Source organism: Corythoichthys intestinalis, chromosome 5 (assembly GCF_030265065.1).
Source record: "Corythoichthys intestinalis isolate RoL2023-P3 chromosome 5, ASM3026506v1, whole genome shotgun sequence".
Classification (NCBI taxonomy): Eukaryota; Metazoa; Chordata; class Actinopteri; order Syngnathiformes; family Syngnathidae; genus Corythoichthys; species Corythoichthys intestinalis.
The window spans coordinates 53,888,491-53,913,889 of record NC_080399.1 but is presented as its reverse complement, the minus strand read 5'-3'; the positions used below and the strand labels follow the sequence as shown (position 1 = coordinate 53,913,889).

Sequence of the window (25,399 nt, the reverse complement as noted above, 5' to 3'; positions counted from 1 at the left end):
GCTGCGCCCGCGGCCAAGTAATATGTTATTATCGAGGACAAGCGCACATAGATATATTACAGGGTGACCCAAAAAAAAGTTTACACTCAGTTGACTGCTTGTTTAAAAGCCATTGAAACATATCTAAATAGGTTGTCATGCTTAAGTGATTCATTAAGGTCACTCAATGCAGCTGGTAATCTCTCGTCTCTACAATTCCTGTGCTTCTGCTGAAAATGAAGAAATCTGAATATCCAGATGTGCAGTCTACAAAGTTAAAAAGAAGCTGAAAGATACTGGAACAGCCTCACTAAAACCTGGGTCGGGAAGTGCCGATCTGTGCGGACCAAAAAGTTGATTGACAAGGTGATATGTGGCCACCCCAGTGTCCAGATCTCAATCCCCTGGATTACAGCATATGGGCAACTGTGGAGGACAGTGCCTGTAAGAAGCCACAAACTTCTGTGGCAGCCTTGGAGAGGTCCATTGTTAGATCTTGGGAAAAGATGACAGCATCCTACATAAAGAAGACCTGTCAAGCATTCCGAAGGCGCCTGGAGGCTGTTGTGACACTTAAGGGAGGACACATTGAAAAAGAAAGTGTACTGTACATGTTCTTTACAATAATGTATAATTTGTGATTAAATTCTAATTCTAAGATGAATAAACATGGCATTTAAGTTGTATTATGGCAGTGTAAACTTTTTTTTTGGGTCATCCTGTATATACACAAACAAGATGTACTGCTAGCAGTCCAATCAATGAGACTTCTATGTCACCATTGTAATCTATCCCGTAGTATTATATATAGAGTAGACAGAGATACAGTATTGGTGTGTTAAGCAGGGGCACAGGGTTAATTCGGCCAGAATGCGGTCGTTATTAAATTATTATTTCTGTGCGGCCCGGTAGAAAATGCGCCACGGACCGGTACCGGTCCGCGGCCCGGCAGATGGGACCCCTGCCATAGAACACCTGTGGAGAGATCTGAAAATGGCAGTTTGGAGAAGGCACCCTTCAAATCTCAGAGACCTGGAGCAGTTGGCCAAAGAAGAATGGTCTAAAATTCCAACAGAACACTGTGAGAAACTCATTGATGGATACCAGAAGCGTTTGTTTGCAGTTATTTTGTCTAAAGGTTGTGCTACCAAGAATTAAGCTGAGGGTGCCAATACTGGTGTCAACAATAATCGATGCGGCGATGCATCCCGATACGGGCCATGGACGATGCGATTTGATGCGGGCAACAAGCCGAATCGATTCAGCACATATTAAAATATACAAGTTCGTTCAAAAATCTTCTGGTGATGCAATGGATTTGGTTTCCCCATTTGTATTATTATTCTCATGTTTACCTGTAGAGGGAGCTACTGTACAAGCAATGCAGGGGGGGACGAGGAACCTAAATCTGCTTCCTCACGGGAGTAACGTCACAGACATGCGCAATTGCACAGTGGCAATCGAGAAAGCACTAGCAGAGAGATAAGACATAACAACAATGGCTGAAGTGGAGAAAGAGGGAGCGCGAAAGATTATTGACGCACCAAAGACATTGAAAGCAGGTATATGGAGACATTTTGGCTTCTATGCGGTTGGTGGGAAACTTGACCAAACTTATGCGGTGTGTAAAAAATGAAAGGCTGCTACTGGGTGTAAAAAAAAAAAAAAAAAAAAAGCCCTGGTCTCATTCAAAGCACTAATTAAATGCTGTGATGTTTTTATTTTTATTTTTATATATATTACTATTTTCATTTGACTACAACCAGGAATGACACAAGAGCCTATAAAAAGTTGTTTAATGTCTGACCGCTTGTGTTGCCTCATGATTCACGAAAAATATGCTTTGCTTTAGCATTTTAATGCATCCCAGGCTTTAATGCATCGTGATGCATTGCCGAATCGAACCGAATCGAATCGTGGCCCTCTGAATCTAATCAAATCGAATCGTGGCCCTCCGAATCGTAATCGAATCGAATCGTGAGGGCAGTGCCGATGCACACCTCTAGGTGCCAATACCTTTGTACAGCCCATTTTTTGAGTTTTGTGTAAAATGATAATGATTTTTATTTTATTTATTTTTTTTATTCTCGTTTGTGTTTTTTCATTGCAAGCAAAATAAATGAAGACATTACTACCATAGCATTTGTAATTGCAATCATTTTCTGGGAGATATTGAGCATTAACAGACAGAATTGCAGGGGGCCAAATACTTTTGGCCAGCAGTGTACATGCTAATGCATTTTAACACTGGCAGTATTAGGGATGTCCCCAATCCGATCATCTGATCGAAATTGCGCCAGATCAAGTGATTTTTAGAAGATTGGAATCAGGGGGAAAAGATCGAGCATTTAAAATGTGTATGTATTTTTAAGTGTTAACTCATTGGCTGCCATTGACTGTGATAAACTTACAACCCAATTTTGACTCTGAGGGCTTGCAGCAATCGGCATTGAGTGGAGAAAGATTGTGTTTTATGATTTTTTTTAACTGGCTACAAAGCAACAAAGGTGGACAATAATATTGTCAAAACAAAACAAAATATGTTTTGTAATAAATTATTGTATGTGTAGCTAGCATGCAATATAGCAGTGTTTGGTCGTGTCACTCATCTAATGTGCAGTGCCGCCCCGCACACACATTTACTCAGGAGGAGTCCTCTCCAGGCTCCAAACTTGCCTTTTGAGAAATATGGGTCAGGTGCTGCTTGGCAAGTTTTGTTTTATTTTCTTATCTTAGTTAGATATGCCATGTTGGTTTAGCCTTTAAGGGTCTGTGCTGGGTGATCATCACACACTAAATGTAACTTGTAGCATTAGCATTTAGCATAGTGAGTGTCGTCTTAAACTCTGGAAAACTTTTTACATACAGTTCATGGCGTCCAGGTGAGTTTAATTAAATGTACAGTTTCCAACTAAGTGTGTATTATTATCACAAAGATGGTGATGTCCTTGTAGACCAGGGGTGCCGAAAATTACTCAATGTTTTCGTCTGTAAACCTCAAAAGCTTTAGTCCATGAATGAATAAATAAATTTAAGTTTCCAACTATTTCGAATGAACATTGACAGACGAGCACAAAATTGTAGTCTACAACAGGGGTGACCAAGTCCGGTCCTTGGAGAGTCCCTATCCAACTTATTTTTCATATCTTCCTCCTCCAACACACGTGAATCAAATAATCAGGATCGTTATCAGGCAGAGCTTGCTGATGAGCTGATCACTTGATTCAGGAGTGTTAAAGGAGGAAGACATATTCTATTTCGATCTAGTCAGATATTAATGAGAATTCGGCTGTTTCCAGATGCAAGCAAAAATAACTAAAATAGCTTTGAAACTACATTTTCAACTATAAATATAAAATATCAAACGTTATGTAAAAATATTTTTTTTTAAATGATGCAAGATCATCTTTAACCCTTTAACACCTAAGCCTATTTTGGCCGAATTTGCATGCCTTTGATGTTGCCTTTATATTTCAAAGAAAAAATTGTTCACAATGGCCAAGTTGTAGAGCTGGGAATCTTTGGGCACCTAACGATTCGATTACGATTACGATTCAGATGGTCCGAATCGATTCTAAAACGATTATTGATGCACCCCCCCCCCCTTTTTTTTTTTTTTTTTTTTTTTTCTTTAATATTTTGTACATTTGTTCCAAAATTGTTCAAAAATACTCTCAGGCTAAACCAAACTACTATTTCAGTATCTGGTTAACATATAGCAGTAAACAAATATACAAAAATAACAGTAAATAAAAAAACTCCAGTCCCCATTCTGTATCAGCAGCTTTAAACTACATTCAATTAATTTAATGTTGTGAATCAACTGTTAAAGTTGTTAAAATTGCTCCCGTTAATCCATAATTTCCCTTTTGTCAACTTTCGACATGTGAAAGTTTTAAAACTATTCTAAAGATAGATTCAAGTCAATATTTTACCGATTTAGGAGTATTTTAGATAAAAAGTTAATTAGGTTTGCTTGGAAGGTTCGCTACAACAGCCTTGCAGAGAAGTGTACTGCTTTAAGATGGCGGCCGTTTACTACGTCTGCATCTAGCTTTTTGTAGATGTGCTGCAAACGCTACCGCTACCGTAGTGCATCTAGTCTTATATAAATGATATCTACCGTAACATTATGTGAATGACGTACTTTTGTAGCAGCTTCAGGTATGTTGTTGTGTTTTTTTATCTCGTGGCATGAGTTGAGCTAGAGCCGTGAGTTGAGCATTGGCATTACCCGAGGGGCCGGGTAATGAGAAGCATGATGTTTAGCTACTCTCGCTCCGTTGCTCATTAACCGCGCGGCGCGCTGAGTGTGTTGTACTTCCGCTTTACTTGGCATATTTCAATAATCGGAATTTGAATGTTTGTGAATCGTTCTCGAATCTTCCACGGCCGAATCGCGAATAATCTAAGAATCGGAAATTTTGCACACCTCTACCAAGTTGGGTCCCTTTTTTCAGGATACCTTGAACTTCATGTCCAAACTGTTTGTTTTCTTCACTGACCAATTTTAATCCACATTTTGGACCCAAAAAGACAAAAAAAATCCCTAAATCTTTTTTCAAAATTTGTAATGTTGATGTCCCACTGACAACCAAGCTTGCTCGACCAACCGTTTTGAAGCTTGATAATATTTATTTAACTTGCTAGGTTAAACATTCAATAGAAAAAAATAAGATTGAATAGTTTTATGTTTGGCAATTCAACACAAGCAGCAGGTATGGTCATAGTTTTTGGCCTTTACACATACTATGGTCAAAACAGGTTATGGACAGTGCAAAATAGTGAGAAAAAAATTATATATATCATCCAAGACAAAAAGGGTTTGGAGGATATCTCTTTATGAAGTTAGGTATTGTACCCATCACCTTATCAAAGGTATACATGTACATGCAATCAAGCTTCTCTAACACACATCTATATAAAAATTGAAAAGATTCATAGAGAAAAAAAAAATATATATATATCATTGAAAAAACAGTATTTTCAAAAATATTGACAAGTAGTTCAGTTCAATTCAATTTTTTCAGGCATGCGACCCAATAGTTTTTTTTTTTTTCTTGCGCACTCAATGAAGTTAGTTTTTGAACAGGTCACTGAGCTGCGTTACATACAACGTCACACAGCCTACTCTTCCGCCGCTTGAGCACTGCTGTCACTTCTACTCGCCGAGACACCGACTAATCTGAGGAAAACGACAAATACAGCTCATCCTATTCCTTGAGTTAATGAAAAAATGTATTAGCTTGCGCTAAATTTAGTTTTCGATTCATTCTGCAAGTTTCAAAGTCGCTCGCGCAATCCAACCGGTGTTCATGCCTCCTTTTCCTTAGTTGGCGCCTAGCTCGGCAATTTATCAAAAATGTTCACATTAGGTTCGTCCTTCTTGACATCACAACGGCTCTTGGGATATGTAGTCTTTTGTGCTACATTCGGTTTTGAAAAAGGACAAGAAATGATGGCAATATGGAGATAGACACATGGTCCATGCAGCGTTTTAATGCATATTTATGAGTGCAATAAAACTATAAAACTCAAATGACATTATCTCCCGTTTTACTTGGTCGATTGACTTCAAATAAAAACTGGTGTGGACATCGACTTCCGTACTTTCAAACGAGAGCAACCAGGGGCACGTGGGTGACGTAATTACAGCGTTACGAGGCTTCAAAGATGATATGCGTTCACGTGTCGCATCCGACACGTTCGGTGTTAAAGGGTTAAACTAAACAGCATCTTTCATCGTCACGCTTCTTTCTAAATTAGTGTTTTCATCTTTTTCACTAACCATTTTCCCCCCAAACTTTCCTTCCCATGTCCCCTTCTAAAATAAATAACAAAAAATATTTTTGCCTGACAATCTCTCCCACCTCAGAGTTCATCCAATAGTAAGAAAAAGACAAAAATAATATGCAAGACTGTTTGCAGGATACTCAACTTTATGTACTTAATTAATTGGATGGTGTTTTGTTTAACTCACCCACCCACTCCCCATTAATTTCAGATGAGCCATATTACAGATAGTCACGTGTTGTGTAAATTGTAGATGGCTAAATTAAAAGGTGAAATCCTAAGTATTATTCAAAACGCAAACTAGCTCGAGTATTCTTTAAAATGATTCTTACTACTTATAGTATCCACTTTATACATTTATATGGCGTTCAGTCTCATCTCAAGCAAAAATTTAACTACGATTAACGGTTCTTTTTTTATTATTTAATTTTTTTTAGGGTGTCCAAAATGGCAACACATGACTTTTTTTTTTTTGAATTTCTGTTTCTGTGCAGTGGCGCCTCCATAATTTTTTCATAGGGGTGGCCAGATGGGGCTCTTAAAATCTTGGGGTGGCCAAAACTAAAAGCCATAATGTCAGGTTTTCATTATATTATTGCAGTAAAAAGGTCAGGGGAAAACTATCAGAAAGACTTAAGGACACGGCTACTGATATACTTTGGTGTATTGTGTAATATTTGATGTTACTAATGATTTAATGTGCATAGTCCATAAGGTCCAGTCAACATTTTGAGTTCCACAACAATTCTGTTTTATTGTGTTATGTATATATTAGGCATAAGGTGTACATTTAACTAGGGCTGTCAAACGATTAAAATTTTTAATCGAGTTAATCACAGCTTTAAAATTAATTAATCATAATTAATCGCAATTCAAACCATCTCTAAAATATGCCATATTTTTCAGTAAATTATTGTTGGAATGGAAAGATATATACATTCAACATACTGTATATAAGTACTGTATTTGTTTATTATAACAATAAATCCACAAGATGGCATTAACATTATTTACATTCTTTCTGTGAAAGGGATCCACCGATAGAAAGACTTGTAATTCTTAAAGGATAAATGTGAGTTTGTATATTGTGACTAAATATTGCCATCTGGTGTATTTGTTGAGCTTTCAGTAAATGATACTGTAGCGACTTTACTGTTCTGCCCAAATGCATGATGGGAAGTGGTGCAACCATGACTGTGTGTGGTGGCTGCAAAAGCCACATCTTCTCTGCGTTGGGTCCACTACAGGGTGTTGAGAACAAGTTTAACTCCTGTCATTCTTCCCCACGTTGCTTCCCACACTATTTATAGTTGCTGTGGGAGAGATGACAAAGCTTTTGCCAATTAAAAGCACGGCCCCAATGAATGCTTGTATCTACTCCACTCACTTGACACTGCCTCTTATCTCTGTATATAAGTAAAACAGCGTCATTGTAGGCTGTTTGCAGCAATGCGTGAATGAGTCGTACTGCGAATGCGTTAATTGCAATAAATATTTTCACGTAATTAAAAAAAAAAAAAAATTACCGCCCGAAATTACGCGACACATTTGACAGCCCAATATTTAACTAAACAAAATGAATGCATTCATATGGGATGAAATGCATAACTGATGCTACAACCATCTAACGATATACTGGCGAGCGGGGTGGCCAACCAATTTATAGGGGTGGCCACAGCCATCCCTGGCGGCGCCACTGTTTCTGTGCCCCCTCACTGGGCACAATGTGAAGGATGCGCCTTTGCTTTGGAGCAACATTTACATAGAATCACAAAGAACACGACGTACCTTATAATGGTGATGTCAAAGTCGTCCTCCGCCAGGGTTTTCCAGGACCCATTGAGGAACTCCTTACACCAGAGATAAGCATTTAACCGCGTGTCCTGGTCGGGAGACTCGGGGCGAACCTGCTCTTTGCAGTCCTCCTGAGCATCGGGCTGAACCTGCAAGGCGTTCTCGCTCACCAGTAAACCCAACGCCATAGAGGGGGAAGCCGAAACCCCGTTGATAAATTTGGTCTTCATTGTGGCTTTTTAACTCAAAACTCGAACAATTTATACTACGTTTCCAGACTTAACCGTATAATGGTAAGAATCGTTGACTCACCATGCAATGTATTATCAAATAGTAGGTTCTATTTTAACGTGGCAAATTGCGACAAATAGCTTGACCTTCTTACTTTATAAACGGGTAGGTTGAAAAGCAGTAAGAAGTCCTGCGTGTTAATGAAGAAGACGTGCCAGGCGTGCGGATTTACAGCCAAGATGGAAGGGCGGGGACGTTGTGGTCACATGACTCACTTACGCCAATCGCGTTCTCTGATTGGTTGGCTAAACCACAGCCCGGCGGGATGGGCAGTCTGCGTTGGACCAAAACAAACCATAGTCCCATCGTTCACTTTAATCATAAAGCACGTAATTAACTCAACACAGCACGACATGGCAACGATTTTGGGGGGATTTCAGTTGAGTATTACTCAATTTCAAAATCTAGGTCAATATGTTGAGATTTGATGGATACACAACATGTCTTCCTCTTTTAAGTGAAAAGGATGTCTTTCGCCATCAGTAGCATGCAGAGTTAAAGACTGAAGAACAATAAAATACTTTAGTTTAAAGTGTTAGTTGGAGGCGTAATGAGTGTTTTTGTCTGTTTTAATTCATTTCACTTTCATTAATCTATTGATATATATATATATATATATATATATATATATATATATATATATATATATATATATATATATATATATATATATATATATATATATATATATATATATATATATACAGGACTGTCTCAGATAATTAGAATATTGTGATAAAGTTCTTTACTTTCTGTAATGCAGTTAAAAAAACAAAAATGTCATACATTCTGGATTCATTACACATCAACTGAACTATTTCAAGCCTTTTATTATTTTAATATTGCTGAATTTGGCTTACAGCTTAAGAAAACTCAAAAATCCTATCTCAAAATATTAGAATATCATGAAAAAGTATACAAGTAGGCTATTCAACTAATCACCTGAATCATCTAATTAACTCGAAACACCTGCGAGGGTTTCCTGAGCCTTAAAAACACTCAGCTTGGTTCAGTAAACTAAATCACAAGTATGGGGAAGACAGCTGATCTGACTGCTGTCCAGAGGACCATCATTGATACCCTCCATCAGGAGGGTAAGACACAAAAAGAAATTTCTCAAAGAGCAGGCTGTTCACAGAGTGCAGTTTCAAAGCATATCCACAAAAAGTCTGTTGGAAGGGAAAAATGTGGCTGGAAACGCTGCACAACCAAGAGAGATGACCGCAGCCTTAACAAAATTGTGAAGAAGAGCCGCTTCCAGAATTTGGGGGAGCTTCAAAGACAGTGGGCTGAAGCTGGAGTCCAGGTATCAAAAGCCACAGTTCACAGACGTGTCCGGGAAATGGGCTACAATAGCCGTATTCCCATGGTCAAGCCACTTCTGAACTCAAGACAACGGAAGAAGTATCTGACTTGGGCTATGGAGAAGAAGCACTGGACAGTTGCAGAGTGGTCCAAAGTCCTCTTTTCAGACGAAAGCAAGTTTTGCATTTCATTTGGAAGTCAAGGCGCCAGAGTCTGGAGAAAGGCTGGAGAGGAGCAAAATCCAAGTTGCTTGAAATCCAGTGTGAAGTTCCCACAGTCAGCAATGGTTTGGGGAGCCATGTCAGCTGCTGGTGTTGGTCCACTGTGTTTCATCAAGTCCAGAGTAAATGCAACTGTGTACCAAGAGATTTTAGAGCACTACATGCTTCCATCTGCTGAAAAGCTCTATGGAGATGAGGATTTCATTTTCCAGCATGATCTGGCACCTGCCCACAGTGCCAAAACCACCAGTAACTGGTGCACTGACCATGGCATCACTGTCCTTGATTGGCCTGCTAATTCCCCTGACCTGAACCCCATCGAGAATTTGTGGGGTATAGTTAAGAAGAAGATGAAAGACACCAGACCTACAAATGCAAATGAGCTGAAGGCCGCTATCGAAGCATCCTGGGCATCAATAACACCTCAGCAATGCCACAGGCTGATTGCCTCCATGCCACGCCGGATTGATGCAGTAATCCGTGCAAAAGGATTCCCAACCAAGTACTGAGTGCATCAATGGACATTTTCAAATGTTTGATTTAGTTTTGCTGTTATAAAATTATTTTTTTACTTGGTCTGAGGAAGTATTCTAATTTTTTGATATAGGATTTTTTAGGTTTCTTAAGCTGTAAGCCAAAATCAGCGATATTCAAATAATAAAAGGCTTGAAATAGTTCAGTTGATGTGTAATGAATCCAGAATGTATGACATTTTTGTTTTTTTAATTGCATTACAGAGAGTAAAGAACTTTATCACAATATTGTAATTTCCTGAGACAGTCCTGTATATATATATACAAACCAAAAAAGTTACACTCTTTTGCAGCGAATAACTCGGCACGTTCACACTCAGCTGCATTTTCATTCTTCCAGTAGCATTTGAGAATAGCTTTTCTTTCTTCAAAGTTAAATCTTGCTGCGCCATTATAGATTCAATGGGTTTAATCTACAAAACAAATCCATAGACAATTTGGTTACTAACTGCTAAAGTGTATACATTTTTGGGGGAGTCTATCTAGCTATCTATCTAGCTGTCCGTCCGTCCGTCCGTCCAAGAACGTGTAGAACATGAAAAGTAACGTCAGTTACTTTGCTGAGTAACTAATTACTCTTACAATGAACTAATTACTCTTACAATGAGTTACTAACTGAATTACTTTTGGGGAGATGTAATTTGTAACTGTAATTAACCACTTTTTAAAGGAAGATTAACAAGACTGCGGGTAACAAAATTCTCTATGGATTACTTTGTAGATTAAACCCCTTGAATCAATTATGGCAGCCGGACTAAATTTTGAAGAACAAATATTCATTCTCAAATGCTCTTGGAAGTATAAAAATGCAGTTGAAGTGTGAACATGACAAGTTAACAGCTACAAAAGGGTGTATACATTTTTTGGGCACCCTGTATATACACCACTACCCCTGGTAGCCTATCAGCACCTCCCATTTGAAATGGTTTGGATGTCTACTGCCATCAATAGGTGTTTTTATTATATATTTTCCTCTTTTACTAGCACATACTCTGTGACCTGGGCTGGCAGTGAATAAGTTAGGTAATGATAACTTTTGAATAAATGTCTACTGTCGTGACCATTGTCCCTGAAAGAGTTAAATCTAGGACACTTTCATTGTTTTAACTTTTTCTGAATTGCTTTAGTACTTTTCTCAGATCAGATTTGAAATTATCAAAACAGTTTGCGCATTTCTCAAAACGTGTCACACAAGTAGCAAAAAAACATGGATTACCTGCAAAAGCCAGTTTTTTGTGCGAAATTCTTAGTCTATCGCTTAAAATTAAACTTCTGTGTCAATGAACATGTCAGTGCTGTGAGGAATGACAAGTCATCGTTTCATTGTGTACAGACAATATAGTCGAAATGCTTAGTCATACTCTCAATTGAACAGTTACTGTGGCGTTGATGATGAAGATGGTTTACGTAAGTTTTGATGAAATTGCAAGTTACACATTTGTGTGTGGGAGATTGATTGCAAGAGACTGGACAAGATTGAGTTTACACTTGTATTGTATTACAATGTCTTGACAGACCATGTCATTGCAATACAGAAAGCAAAAGACAGCACTGAGTATAACAAAGAAAAAAAAAACATAAAGCAAAATTAGAAATGTGAGCATAAGACAACTAAATCTTCGGGTGCTGTCTAGATTCCCCCCCCCCCATTCTTTCTAAACATCTCGACATTCCTCTCTGTTGGGCCACAAATTTTTATCCACGTCACAGTGGATGTCCTCTGGAAAGAATCTTCTTGAATGCCTTATCCAGCCTCTGCGGGCATCTGCTGTGATGTCACTGCATGCTGCATTCATTGCATCCAGAAGAGTCATCTGAGTGTGAGGCTGGTGATCATACACTTGCCATCTCCATATGGAGAAATAAATCTTCAATGGGATTGATAAATGGAGAGTATGGTGGGAGGAACTCCATTACCATTCTGTTGTGGGTTGCAAACTAGTCCCTGATTATGTTGGAGTGGCGGAAACTCACATTGTCCCAAACTATTACAAATTTTGACAGGTTATCCCCCAATCTGAACCCTCTCAAGTTCAGGAATGAGATCCCTGTTGTTCAGGAATAAGATTCCAGTAGAGTGTTCTCTAATAAAATGACAAGATATTCTGTGTTGTAAGGCCCCATGATGGGAATATGGGTGAACACACCATTTTCTGCGATGGCAGCAGCAATGGTTACCAATTCAAGACAGATTTAGAAACTAAAAAATGAAAATGCTTAGAAATAAGCACAAATATATTGACATATTCTGACAAGATGTTCATCCATTTTGCATGTAAAGACTTTTACAATGAACCAAGGACTAGGTGATGAGCAGTGTTGTTTTTGTTAACGATGACGATAACGAAAATAATTTGTCGACGAACAATTTTTTTCATGACATTGACGAGACGATAACGAGCTAAAAACGCATCTTGTTATTAGCATGTGTTATTAGCCTGCATTATAGCGGTGTCTGGTTGTGTCACTCGTGTGACGTGCTGCGCACGCCTCCCAGCCCCTAACTCTCTGGTGTCCTCTGCTCTCCAGGCTTGCTTGTTTTGAAACACATGATAAGATGTCTTATGTTGTCAAGAGAGAATATGCAATGTTAATTTCGCCATGAAGGGCAAATATTTATTGATCATCCCACACTAAATGTTATGTTATGTTATTATTAGCATAGCCTTCATGTTAGCATTATGTTAATGTGTCCTGTTAAACGCTGTTAACATTTTTTACATATAGTTTGTGGCGTGCAGGTGGGTATAATTAATTGATAAAAACGTACTGTTTTCCAGCTGAGTGTGTATTATCATCAAGTTGGCGTTGTCCTTGTAATCGCTACAATATGTGCCTGTCTATCAATGTTCATTTGAAATGGTTGGAAACCTGGATTTATTTATTAAATTATTTATGTTTGGACCAAAACCTTAGAATTTTACGGACAAAAACATTTTGAGTAACCTTCGACTAAAACTAGACAAAATGGCTCAGAGCTTTTGTCAACAAAAACTAGACGAAAACAAATACATAGTGAAATGACTAAAATATGACTGAGACTAATAAGTATTTTCGTCCAAAAGACTAAGACTGAGATGAAAATTAAAAGAGCTCCCAAAAACAACACTGGTGGTTATACTAATAAATAGAGACCCATGATAATCCATTTTTACCATCATGACAGATGCAGCTGATAATGTGGGAAACAGCAAAGAATTGTACAAAATCATTTGCATGGATGGAACATCTGCAACTTGCTCAAAGAAATAGGAACCTGCTTTTTTGATGTGCACTAGTGATACAATGTTGTGAGGTGGGAACATTTAGTTTTTAGAACTTTCAAGTCTGAGCAGAGAAACGTACTAAAACAATTGAGAAAAACTGTAATTTACATGCAATAACGAGCGGCGTGCGCCCTCTAGGGCATCACTTGAACAGTACAACTTGTCGGCTATTAATGACGTCACGGTAGCTCTGCCCTCAGCACACACATAAACAACAGAAGTCAGCTGTCTGACACAAGTAGCTTCAAGCGGAAATTAGAAAGAAACCCAACTTATCTTCAGTTTTAGATCTGCTGCACCACCCACTAAGTTAAAACTGTCTCTGTTTGAGTTTTCATGTGACGTGTAAAAATACAGCCTTCGTCGGAAACTCATTTTTTTCCTCTTTTTTTTTGCCTTAGCTACTAGCATGTTAGCTTTATAAAATGGGGGATCGAGGGTGCAGAGCCTGTTCGAACAAAAGGTAAAATACACGTCGTTTGTTAACAATATAACCTTTTAACATTATTGTTAGAAAAGTATGTAGTCTGCAACAGAAGCTGCATGTTGGTTTATAAAGATTGCAGTAATTAGCACTTGTGTAATAAACATTTGGTCAGTAAACAAGTCCCAAGCTTTAAACTTGTTTATTAATATTGGTTGGGTTAATATGGTAGTTGAAAGCTACGTGTTATGCCATTTGATTATTCTACCACGTACTCATGTATGGGCTTATTGAAAACAACACACAGCCATGGTTAGCCAGGCAGTCACGGCTAACTACTTCATCCTGTCTTTGCGCCAAGAATAAACAATTATGCTGACGACCCTCTAGGGTTCCACATATGTGTTTATGTGTATACAAGCATTAGTCCAGAAGATGAATACCTGATGTGATTTAACGCTTTTGTTAATGGTCACCTTTTTTCAGCAGCTGAATAAATTATTTGTCTTAATGTTTCTCTTTGCTCAACTATCCTTAAGATGAAGAGAAAGATTTATGGCAAAGCCTGACCACAAAACCTCCCGGTGGAGATTCTGACATCCACCAGTGGCCACTATAAATATGTCACCGCGTAAAAGACCCTTGGTTCCTGTAAGCAACCGGCGGAAAGCTGTGGACGACTACTTTCCTTTCAACTTCCTGCCAGTGGAGTGCCAGCTACATGTGTTGTCTTTCCTGAATGAGGTGGATAAATGTAGTTGTGCTCTCGTTTGCTTGAGCTGGAGTTGCCTTGTTCGTTCATGGAAGCTCTGGCGGGTCGCTGATTATTCCCGTCGAGGAGTCTTCCACTTGGGGCAAGAGGGACTGCTTGTGTCCAACCGTGAGTTTGAGAGATGGAAATCCTGGGTTCACCTCTACACTCACCATCTAATCTCGCGCCGGGCCAGCCTTCTCACCCTGAAAGCCAGCTTTGATTTGGGTGATCGCTGCAACAAGTGGGGCGACCTACTAAGCCATCTTTTGGATAATGTCCACTGCAGGGACCTCAGCCAGCTAGACCTCAACTGGACGTTTACGCTTCTTGAACCGCTGGACCTCAGGGTTCATTCCAGCTCCAGTTCGCACCAGGACAGCATCACTAAGATGGACCAGGTAACATGCTATTTATTCACATTGAGAAAACTTAACAAAACCGATTTACAGTAGTTACATACATGGGTAAATGCATATTTAATGATTTCTAGCTTGAGAACATACAGTTCAGTGCATGGTTGAAGCATGTGAGGGGAAACTCGTATGAAGCACACTGCCATTTGTGCAAGAAAATTTTAAAACTTGGAATATTCTGTATCAAGGCATCGGAATCGCATTGCAAATCTGAAAAGCACAAGGCAGTCATAAAATGCCAGCAGTAAACGCTGTTTGTAGTTCACATGTTGGTTCACAAAAGTAAAAGTTCTAGTGTTGTTATAGTGGTTATGTTAAGCATTTTGTATCACAGTGTGAAAGAGATGGGAATAAATTCATATGCAGTACAGTGTTTCGCATAGGATTTTTTTAAGCTGTGGTGGCGGGCTGCATCATTGTCGGACAGCCTCACGATGTTGTGCCACGGCAAAATTGCTTCATATCGTGACAAATGAGAATTTTTTTTTCACATTTTTGCCCCAAAAAGATCCATAACAAAGACCATTTGAAATATTTCATTAGCTAGTCTAATGTTATAGCTCTCAGCTACATTAAATGAATGTAAAATGTGTAGCTGATGACAGCTACATTTCCCCTACGTAATAATACGACTTTTGTTCTCGTAGCAATAGTACGACTTATATCTCGTAGTCCTTCTTTTCCATTTTATTTGGCTCTAATACGAACTACTACTATCTTTTTAAATACTTCAAAATACTCATTTAAAATTACAACCAGCGACATCAGCAACAAACAAATGCTATGCTTGGACGCTTTGGATCAAACACATGCCATACCAAACTTAAAACGTTATGTCAATGTCAATATTCAGGTTATTTTAACAGGCTTACACCAGAATTACATTCATTAACTTGAAATACCTTTCTGTGCATTCTTCTCCTGATTTCTAACTCCGCGCCAACGTAGTCAGGCACAAGCTTGCAACAGGAGAACCGATGTGATATTCAAAATGGAGCGTGTAAAGGAACAATTTGTATTTGACGTGGTATTCCCGACGAGTTCCGGCAAATAATATGTAAATTATTAGCTATATATATTCATTTGGACGTGTTGTTAAATTATACAAATTATAAATTACAATGTATCTTTAAATCTCAAAGGCCTTTTCACACTAGCATGAAGAGCGGTCCACGGCAACTGCAGAACGGGAGGAGCCACGTGGCCGGACATAGACGATGTCAGGAAGTAAAAGCGGCCAGCGCATTTATTATAGTCCCAAGCACCAATGTGTTTATTTTTTATTGTTGCATAAGAAAACAGTGACTTTTCCTAATTCAAAGAGTAGGGGGAAATGATAAAAGCCGTGTAAAGAGTTTTTTGTTGTTGTTGTTGTTAGTGAACTACATTTCCATACAAACGCACATTTAGCTTAGAAAGGAAAGGTATGAGAGTAATTTTTGAGTGTCCCAGAGCTTGTGAAACTTTCCGAAAACAGCCTGATAGCACAGATATAAGTACGCCTGCCCCCCTGCTATTGGATACGTTGTTGATGTTAGCGCAACGGCTCTCTGAAAATAGAGGAAGGCTCTATTTTGGGCCCGGCCTCTCGGCACAAATTCATTCAAACTTTCGTTCCGCCTAAGACTGCTGTCCACTGCTCAATTTCGGCGAAAAGTCTGATCGAAAAAGGACAATTAATGAGTTGCTGCTAAATCCTTCACACTAGACTGCTTGCTGCTTGTTTGAAACGGTCTTAAAAAAAAATCTCATTTGCAAGGCGTAGCAGCTTTTATTTTGGTATGGCGGTGCGCCACAATCTTTAATTTGTTGGGGAAACCCTGCAGTACTTTACAAGTAATTCCAGGGATCCAGTTTTCCTTCAATTTTTTTTACGTTTTTACCGGGATCGATGTGAAATGGGGCTTAAATTTTATTCATTATGGTTTATCTTAAAAACTCTTAAATTTGACTTGTTGAACCCTGCAGAGACCTTGGGATTGGACTTCTGCCATTAATGGCATTCAATAAATTCAAAATTCAAGTTAAGAATAAATATATTTTTAAACCTCAATCATTTTCACCTGATTTCGATCTTCTAGAAATGACGTGACTTCCAATCACCTGATCGAATCAGGCACCTCCCCAATGTTTAGAGCAGGAAAGAAAAGATTTGTCTTAATATTTGTGGCTCTGACTGTTTATTAGTAACTTTGTCCCATTCTCTTAAACTAATTTAATGTGTTTCGACAGGTGAGCAATTTCCAGCAGCTGATGACCAAACTCACGCAGAGCTGTCCTCGTATCACCAAGATGAGGTTACACTTTGACTGGTCAGATTTGTCTGTGTCTCTGCTCACCCAATTCCAGCAGCTTAAAGTCCTTGAACTGAAGTACTTCTGGGTCTTTAAAGGAGTGACTCCATCCACACTGCAGACTCTAACAACATCCCTTCCTAACCTAAAATCTCTTACTTTACACATCCTGGTGCCACTGAGGAATCTCGGTATTTCCTACACTCTGGAGTCACTTTCCTTGGAGTTTTTGGACGTATCACCCAGCAGAGGCCTGGTTTTTTCGTGCCTAAAGCTGCCTGCTCTGCGTGAGCTCCGAGCCAAGAAAATTGTGCGTGGTATCACATTGGACAGGCGCACCAGGTTGAGGATCCAGAGTCGATGGCCATGTTTGTATCATGTCCTTCGGGAAGGGACGCCGAGACTCCAGGCCCTTAACAATGAGAGACTCCTCCCTACGTGGAGAGAGAAGAGCTATGGGGAACTATCAGCCATTTTAGAAGGGTCCTGTTATTGTGTCCAACATTTAGACAGCTGGCTGTGGTAACCGACTCTGTGAATGTTCTCTTATTGCTGTATTATTGTTTTCGTTTAGTGACAAAAAGTACTATCACATAAGTGAAGTGACGCTTGATGTGGAAACACCCACCATTGGTTCGTTCCACATCAGTTGTAATGTAGCTTGACTATTCCAGCTTTTTGTTTGCACAGCCTAAACATAAAAAACATCAAGTTAAACATAATGGGTAATCAGTCGTCATACACTACCGTTCAAAATTTGGAGTTAAAGCAACCCCAAACCTATGAATCGTATTGTATCAAATGGGATTTTTCATCATGTACACTCCGGTTCAAAGGTTTGGGGTCGCTTTGACCCAAAAATTTTTAATGATAGTGTATATATTCATTTTCAGTCAATTCAAACAAAATGACAGAAGGACAACACTTCAAAACAGAATAGAAACAACAGTATTAAGAATGTAAAACTTGTAAAATATTTCAGTTACAACGATTAATTCATTAAAATGGATAGAACAGCGGCCTCCATAATAATGGGTACTCATAATAAATTCAACCCCCCCCCCCCCCCCCCAAAAAAAAAAAAATATTGGGTTTGAAGGGGGGGGAGAGTAAGCAGATTTTTTTTATTATGACCCCCCCCCACTAAATAAATGCACTGGGATTAAAGGTTGCATTTTGCTCTTTTAGTTCCATTGTTGTACTGTATTTTTGTTTTAAAAGAGCTGATGTTTAGAAATATCTTAAGAACACTTCTTGACCAGTGTTGCTAAACATTATAGCGAGTCCTGTACATAAACATGAAAAATAAATGCAAATATGCAAAAGATCATGTATGAATTAATAAAAAGTGTTCAAAGTGATCTATGCATCTTAAAAGAGCATATTTTGTAGCAGTGGAAATTACAGAAAGCTTTCCGGAACCATGTTTTTCCAGTTTACTAGCTTCTATAAATTCCAACTAGCAGCTTACTAAACCTTAAGAGCAATACATTCTGCTTTTGTTACTCTGAGTCAAGCCTATCAGGAATGCTGCACGGCTCAGTCGAGGTTCATTCCAATGCTGGACTGATTATTAACCAAAAGATTTCTTTTGTGTTTTTAACCACCAGATTACAAAATAGATTGAGCACTATAAATTGTGATTAATACCTGAATGTAATGATGTGGAAGTGCCAAATTTTAATATTTCAGTCTCAATAAACATAGATTACAGTTTAATTTTAATTGGGAAAAATTCATCATATTAAATGTTGATTATTATTATTATTATTTTTGTTTTTTCAATTACATGGTGTCAACAAATGTCAGAAAAGTTGGGACAAGGCCAATCTTCATGATGTTGTAATGTGATGGTGTGTGTGGTCTGGCATTATCTTTGGATTGGAGCATACAGTATATTTTTCTAGAACCTGACTATACCTTTCTGCATTGATGGAAAAGGTGAGTTGAGTAGCACAAAATTCTACTCAAGTAAGAGTATTTACTTCTAAATAATATTACTCAAGTAAAAGTAAGACATCAAAAAATTTACTCAAGTACAAGTTAAAAAGTATTCGTTCTAAAGAATACTCAAAGAGTGACATTGTGTGCAACTCTTTACAATGTCTGATTAAAAAAAAAAAAAAATTGTATATATTTCTTTCTCAGCACAACTACATCAAGATGTACTGTTATTATTCTACTGTACTATAGCCCAGTGGTCCCCAACCTTTTTTGTCACCACGGACCGGTGTGATATTGGCCTTTTTTTCATGGACCGGCAATGAGTGGCAGGAAATTACAGTAAATATAAAATGACACGACGGGGCTAAAAGCAAACATTAAGTGCAGGGAAAATGTAACTCACCATATGCTGAATCAGCCTTTTTTTTAACAGTGGCCTTTCCTAAAACTTGACAGCAAATATCCTTAGTCGTAGGCATAACGAGGTCTTCTCCAGTCATGAAAGGTTTCTTCGGTTTAGCAATACGGTTCGCACGAGGTATGATGCTCTCAGTGCTTTCACTTTTGTCAGCTCGTTTGTTAGGTTTTAGCCACATATTATGCAGAATGGACTTGGTTGTAGACTCCTCGCTCAGCAGGTTGCCTTTTCCCCGTAAAAAAGCTCTTTAAAGACGTCGCCGCTTGCAACCTCCTGCCAACAGCAGCTAACGTTAATGTTTACAGTGACTGATGCTGTAAAGTAACCTGTAAAGTACAGTAAACTAATCAAAAATGTTCTTTCCAAAGAAAACATAATTTTGTAGTACCCCAAATTTTTTTAACCCGCCCAATGGATTTCTCTCCCTCTCCTGTGTTTGAAAACAGCCCAACTAATCAATCTAGCAACGCTGTCTTAACAGTTGCATTCATATTTGTTGTGCAGAAGATGATAACTTCAAACTCAACAATTTCTCACTGGGAATCAATTTTATGAAATTGCTCAACTATCTTTCTGCACATCCAATAAGTGTTTATTCTCCGGCCATCTTGGCTTCCAACAGACCCTGCCACTCTGAGAAGTTCTTTTTATTCTCAGTCACGTCCCTAATGGACCTCTTTGGGGAATTGACTTTTCCAGCCTGTTTTTGCAACCTGTACCAACTTTTTTGTTCACAACATGAATTTTGAAATCAAAATGTTTTCCCCTTAAAATGAGACATTTTCTCAGTTTAAACTTTTTATCCCTCATCTATGTTCTATTTGAATGAAATATAGAAATTTGGTACTTCCACATCCATGCATTCAGTTTTGATTCACAATTTGTATAACGTCCCAACTTTACTGGAATTCTGTTTGTACAACATAGATGCTTTATGTTGCTGAACTAAATTGAGTGGTCAATGACGTGTTATCTGCAAATTCTGGGGATTATGGATTGTAGATGAGAAGTTTGTGAAAAATGTATTGGATCCTTAACATGATTTACGAAATTTTAAGCAGATTACTTTATGTGTGTGTGTCAATACAACCTTTTGCAATTACACACATTGTTCAGCAGAGGCCCTTATTGTCATTCTTTTGCCTGTGAACAGATCCTGAAGTTCTTTTTCCACATTTACGGATATGCGTATAATAGATAGATAGATAAATTTATTAACAGACTCAAGGTCCAAGCCACAACCACACAATACAAGGGAACAAACCATACAAAACTAAAAACAACATAATAATAAAAGAAGGTAAACTACAGTGATACAAAAATTAGGCCATCTATTGGCCCAGTTTTAAAAGGCACCTATTCCAGTGCTTCCAGAACAGTGACAAGCAGCGAGTAGAACTATGTAAAATGTTTGTCAGACCCCAGACAATCACATTTTCAGAGCATTTTAAACGTTGAATAAAATTAAACATTAGCACCCTTAGAAGGGCCTGGAGAGTATTCACCCGAGCAGATACAAACATTTCAGAGGCACTGCACCATCTGGGTCTTTTCAGCAAGATTCTCAAAGAATCATTGTATGCCACTTGCAGTCTCTGAAAACTTGTCTTAGTGTAATTTGACCACAGATGCGCAGTGTAGAGGGGAGTACAATAAGCCTTGAACAGGGCAAGCTTGACCTCATCAGAGCATGGACCAAATTTTCGAGAGAGAACATTGGCTTGGACATATAATGAGCGACACTGTCGCAATATGTCCTCGTTGTCAGTCAGAGTGTCTGTGAGCAGATGACCAAGGTATTTTACCTGACTACAGGACTTTAAAACTTGACCAGACAACTTAAAATTAGGGAAAACCAACCGTTTGTCCTCTTTGGTTCTTAAAATCATAATGACACTCTTTGATTCATTGTATTTAATGTTGTGTAACTCCCCATACCCGGAACACACATTGAGTAGCTGCTGTAGACCTGCTGAGCTTGGGCTAAGTAGCACACAATCATCTGCATACATTAGATGGTTGACCGCCGAGCCAACAAACATTCAGCCATTTCTACACTTATTTAATAGTTTTGACAGGTCATAATGTTCTCTCAACTAATGGATTGTGATCATTAGGAAAGAGCTCCATGTGTTAAAGTGTTTTTTTTTTTAAATACTACAGAATATATACTCTTAGAGTTTTTTCCCCCCAATATTGCATTCAGATCAGTTTACTGATCAGACTGCTAAGCAAACATACAATGAACTAAACAATCCGTGTTGAAGGCCACAAGATTAAGAAAAATGAAAAATAATGGGTCCAACTACAGTTGAGTTCTTGAGAAATAAACAATAATTCCCTTACAGTCTTTGAATCAAGGTATCTATTTTGGTGTGCAGGCTGCCAATTTGCAGTGATGAACCCATTCTTCTTTATTGTTCTGCTTTCCACTGATGTTTCTCCATTCTCCTTTTTTGTGTTCACCTGATTTGAGGAATGTGTTTTGGTGCTCGATTCTTGATGGTTCTAGCAAATTTATGATTCCCAGTTTTCCCCTTGTGTATTTTATCCAAAATGCTGTGCACTAATTTTTTGTTGTTTCAATATAATCGATGATGCAAGCTGATGGGATATTGTGATTTCCTTTCAGTATTGTTAAAGCGATTATTTGGAAATGTAAAGATTTGCAAATATTCATTGAAATAAAGGATTGCCTGCTGATATTTATTTCCAACTTTGTTAAATTATGATTTATTTTTATATTTTTTGACCATGTAAACACACTAACACACACACTCGATATTGAAAAAAAATGTTTTTGTTTGTTTTTTTTAGATCTCAGTCAAAATGGTTCTCAATCTCTTCCTACATGTTTGTGTGCTTAGAATCACTTTGTAAAAAAAAAAAAGACAAAACAAAACAACAAAAAAACTGCAAATATTGGCGTTTTCCTACTTGTTTATGGACAATCAGAAAACTGTACAGTTCATTCGGGAATTAAGATCCAAGGGTTTGGAGGAAGACGGATGAAGAACAGGACATAAGCTGTTTGAGGTCCAGTGTGAAATATCCACGGACAGCCAAGCCCCCCCCTTAAACATTTCACATCCCCCCAACGCTCTGCTGCGACTGTAAATAGGCTATAATATACATGGCGGAATACACGGACAAGACTGAAAAAGCAGTTTCTGCTCTTGCACCCCTCTTTAAAAGAAACTGCTGTATTTTAAGCCAATAGAACAAAACGTCTATATGCTGCCATAGCAGATTAATGGCACATTAATTCCCGAACTATTCGGAATTTGTCCGTTTTACCCTGGAAAACCCCATTTACAGACGTCGCGCAACCACTTTTGTTTCAACCCAGCCATAATTAGAAGATAGGTGATTATATTTATTATTCAAAATGTCTGTCATTTTTAGCTTAGAATGATTAATTAATGTCTAATATTTCGTGTAAAAAAACAAAACAAAACTGAATTTAAAAAGTTATTCACTCGCATATTTTAAACTTCCAAACAAATTGCGTCACAATGAAAAAAATGGCATCTGTAAATAAGTCACGGATATCTACCTCATAACTATCGCTTAATTGCATTTTTTTTGTTACTGTTGCATTTTCCCCGATATGTTAGATGAAAATCGATCCAAACAAAGAAAATTTGAAAAAAGAAAGTTTGAAAGGATAAATGTATGAAAAAGAACATCTCGACCAATCCTTTATGTCTGCAATTTCTGCATCGTGACCCTTTTTGTATTACCATGTTTCACCCATGTTTCACGTTTTTTAAAATGCCCCCCAGCTAAAAAAATTTCTTTCCCCAGAAAATTGAGATTTTAAGCTTTCCAAGGGTGTATCACATGTGCATATCAGACAATTTTGAAATTTGGCCAAATTGGGGGTCTCAGAGCGGAACTTCAAGTCACCTGAGTGTTTTCCCCCATATATATATGTATATGTCTAATAAAATTATTAGAAGTACACCTCTGCATAACATTGCCCTTGTTAACATAAAAAAGTAATATAGATCAAACAATAAAGTATAACATGGAGTTTTTATTTTGTCTGCAGGTGGTATCAGCTCCTTTGCTATGATGTTGGGTTATTTTGCACTGAGCAGCTTGGTATGCCACCCTATATGACGCTAACAGTGCTCGCTGGTTTACTGATGTAATACAAAGCGGGACCATTGTTAGCAATATCTGGCACGTTTTCGCTGGAAAAAAAATCAAGCAGCTTATCAATGTGATTGGGGTCTAATGTCTTTAAGTGATGTCTTTATTGATTTGGTTTCATGCTGTCCACTGTCAACATTTTTAGACACAGTAAACATATTGGTATTTCCTCGTCTCCCACTGTATTAAAAGTGAAGCCAAATGCTACATACGGTTCGTCATATTTTCTCATCTTACCTCTTCTTATTAGCCCCTGCTGTTTGCTGTGTGCTCGTTTGGTTAAAAAAATACTGCACACTCTGAAAATGAGAGCGCCACTGCCACCCACTAAGTGAATGTGCAATTACACTTTATTCTAGTTTGGTAATAAGTATGCTCCCGAGGTCAAATGGCCCTGGCATCGCTTTGCGCCCCCCTGGGGGCGGGGCCCGCCCCACTATTTGAGAAGGACTGTAATAGAGAAACATATTTTAAAACACCCATAGGCAGATATCCTAAATTCCAAAAATTTAAAGGTGATGTTTATCGACCCTATCCATGCCCCATTCATACACACCTATGGCCACTTAACTTCACCAACTTTTTACTATTGAGAAATTAACAATAATAATCAAATAACAAATTATTCATGAATGAAATTAGAAAAAAAACATTTAGCCTACGCTTTGCTTAATTGTACGAGTCCTTTTTTAAAAATATTTATTTTATGGGTCTTTACAGAAGTAAAATGCAGGTGATGGCGTGTTTGCCTACCTCAACATGTCTTTTACAATCACAAAGTCCTCGTTGTCTGGCTCTGCCAGACAATTCTCCCTGTATTTTTCAAACACTGAGAGTATAGTCTGGGAACCAGCCCATTAACGGCCTTTCGAGCAGGTACAAAATCAATCGACAAATCAGATTCGTTTATTTGCGTGACGTGTTCTTAACGAGCAACGTCACTCTTGCGCATCGAAAATCGTCTCCACAACAACACAGATGGTGAACGGGAGAGCCGAGAATATTTTCCAATCCACGGTAAAATCAGTTTTAAATTACCAAAAACACATCGACACGAGTCATTGACAACAGTCTGTCTCGCGCTAGCCATGTTGAATAAACTCCGCTCTCTTCGTATGTTTACTTCCGCGCGCAAGTCCCTCGTCCTTCCCTCGTCATTTTACTAACGTCACGTCTGCCCGTCGCTGTTTGTTCCACTCCGCTGTCTCTTTGCTGTGGCTTGCTCCGCCCTGGAAATTGTATCCACGTGAATGGTGGCCAGACTCAATAGCTGGAACAGCGGTGAGTCTGGTGTACTAGGCAAAAGTCCTCGGGCAATGCTGAAGTTACACAGTGTCTTAACTAGACAGGGCTATGTACTTTAGTATATTGTACAATAAAGTGATTTTTGAATTTTCGTTTTACCGGAGGATTCTCCCTCCACCATCTCGCAGACTGCCCTAACTGAGGTAACAGAATAGTAACTTCTATAAAGAAATGTACCAGCTAGACCTGTACCAAAGCACAAAAAGCTAGCACAACCTTGCTGGATTTGTTGTTTTGGTACTGGTCTGCAGTGTTGTTAATCTTACTTTTAAAAATTAATCAATGACAATTACAGATTACTTCTCCCAAAAAGTAATTGCGTTAGTAACTCTGTTACCTGAATGGAAGAGTTATTAGTTATTTGGAAAAGTAACTGGTGTTACCGTTCATGTTTTTTTCCCCCAAAAAATATAGTAACCTTTGCTATGTTTGGAAGTCATTTAATGTTCAACCAATCAACCGTTGAAGTTGTTAGAATTGCTCCCGTTATTGCATTAGTTCCCTTCT

General features: G+C 38.3%; 2 protein-coding genes across 6 annotated transcripts in view; one reads left to right on the top strand and one right to left on the bottom strand.

Annotated features, from left to right (window-relative positions):
* The window catches only part of chka (choline kinase alpha), a 47,940-nt gene extending 39,910 nt beyond the window's left edge, over window positions 1–8,030 (bottom strand). For 4 of the 5 annotated variants that reach the window (XM_057836247.1, XM_057836248.1, XM_057836245.1 and 1 more), the window contains exon 1: window positions 7,561–8,030. In XM_057836247.1, the coding sequence (XP_057692230.1) occupies window positions 7,561–7,796 (236 nt within the window). In that variant the 5' untranslated portion in view covers window positions 7,797–8,030. The remainder of the gene's footprint in view (window positions 1–7,560) is intronic. The other variant, XM_057836249.1, reaches the window with a different exon arrangement.
* Window positions 8,031–13,397: 5,367 nt separating this feature from the next.
* On the top strand, window positions 13,398–18,135 carry si:dkey-12e7.1 (uncharacterized protein LOC557553 homolog). Its single transcript, XM_057837940.1, has 3 exons — window positions 13,398–13,645; window positions 14,146–14,758; window positions 17,006–18,135. Exons 2-3 carry the CDS (start codon window positions 14,228–14,230, stop codon window positions 17,591–17,593), a joined length of 1,119 nt encoding a protein of 372 aa, XP_057693923.1. The 5' UTR covers window positions 13,398–13,645; window positions 14,146–14,227; the 3' UTR covers window positions 17,594–18,135.
* Window positions 18,136–25,399: the final 7,264 nt, after the last annotated feature.